We start from the raw sequence: 1252 nt of genomic DNA, 5'->3' as shown, positions 1-1252 counted from the left end.
AAGGAGGACTCTGCATTCTAGAGAAAGTCACGTGCCTACCCGATGTGGGAATGGAATGGCCACTGCACTAGCAATGCGTCGCACATATGTAGATAGGCACAATAAGCTAACAAGTCAATCACTGTCACCACTCGCAGTATTCGTAATACACCTGCACTGCTCCCTGTCTTTATTCATCGAGATATCTACTGTCTACTACCAACAGTGCTCCTTTTGGGCAAAAGGTGGTAAAGTGGGGAGTCAGCGTAATCTCCGTCATCCCTTTGGCTGCAGTTATGAGGCCGCTGATGGTTAAGGGAAGGCTTTGGTGATAATGACATCGACCCTGCTCTTCGGACAAACAGACAAGCCCAGGTGTGTCGCGTCGACTCCGAGTCATGGCAGTGATTGATTTTTTGGGGTATAATGCATATCAACATATGCGACGCATTTCTAAGGTCAGACAGGCAATTTAATTTTTCTCGTCAGAGTAGAAGTCTTTCAGGACTGAGACCCAGGTATTTGCCGATCATTTTCGAATAACACCAGTAGACCTCCTTGTTAGAGCTGCATCATGGTGTGTAAAAAACATGCATTGGTTAAGTACAGAGTTGTGCATTTCGAGCGAAGCAGTTTGCAGACAGGAGGACTTTTACCAAGCATACTTCAGCATTGTTTCTCGGACAGCTGAAGTTTAAGCCCATGCCCTCTCAAGCCTTGACTATATTAGCTGTCAGTAGTGCTTCATAACGGTATGGTCTATTGCAGACTCATTAATGACTTAAGGCACTACTGTAGCGTCCCGAGACTTCCCTGAAGACGAAAGAAGACATAATACTAGGGCAGTACATGTATATAGAGCAAAGAGAAAGCATTCAGGCTATTGGCATGGTTCGAGGGTATATTCGAAAGTGATTACTCGCCAATACCCAGGGATAAACAACCATAGTTTAACGCCACACTAATTCCCCATTATATGTTTCAGAATAAGTCTTGTAGTTAGAGATATTAGGGAATTATATTTTACTCAGTAGGGTTGTCGAATAGTGCGTATTTTTCTAAAATTTACTTAGTGACTATTTGGCTAAGAAACTAAATGGTTATTAGTTTAGACCTCCCTACAGCTAGTTTAACTTTTTTAACCAAAGGAGGTCCCTGCTTAATTTCCCCAACATGAGAAACTACATTTATGTAAAGTCATTTATGCACCAAAAGGATTTTACAGATTCTGCAACTTTTTGCCAAAATAACCTCCTTTAGCGGCTAAAGAATT

The 1252-nt window shown here is 42.1% G+C and overlaps 1 protein-coding gene across 1 annotated transcript in view; it reads left to right on the top strand. All coding sequences in view use genetic code 11, as the record gives it.

Moving 5' to 3' along the window:
* EGR_10749 (hypothetical protein) overlaps positions 1-1086 on the top strand; it is a gene marked incomplete at both ends in the record, with an annotated part of 3989 nt that extends 2903 nt beyond the window's left edge. The window contains one exon of the mRNA XM_024499998.1: positions 1053-1086. Within this exon, the coding sequence (XP_024345588.1) occupies positions 1053-1086 (34 nt within the window). The remainder of the gene's footprint in view (positions 1-1052) is intronic.
* Positions 1087-1252: the final 166 nt, after the last annotated feature.

This window comes from Echinococcus granulosus (genome assembly GCF_000524195.1).
Source record: "Echinococcus granulosus chromosome Unknown EG_S00262, whole genome shotgun sequence".
In the NCBI taxonomy this organism is placed as follows: Eukaryota; Metazoa; Platyhelminthes; class Cestoda; order Cyclophyllidea; family Taeniidae; genus Echinococcus; species Echinococcus granulosus.
The sequence above is the reverse complement of the archived record's forward strand: the minus strand, read 5'-3'. Positions and strand labels throughout refer to the sequence as shown.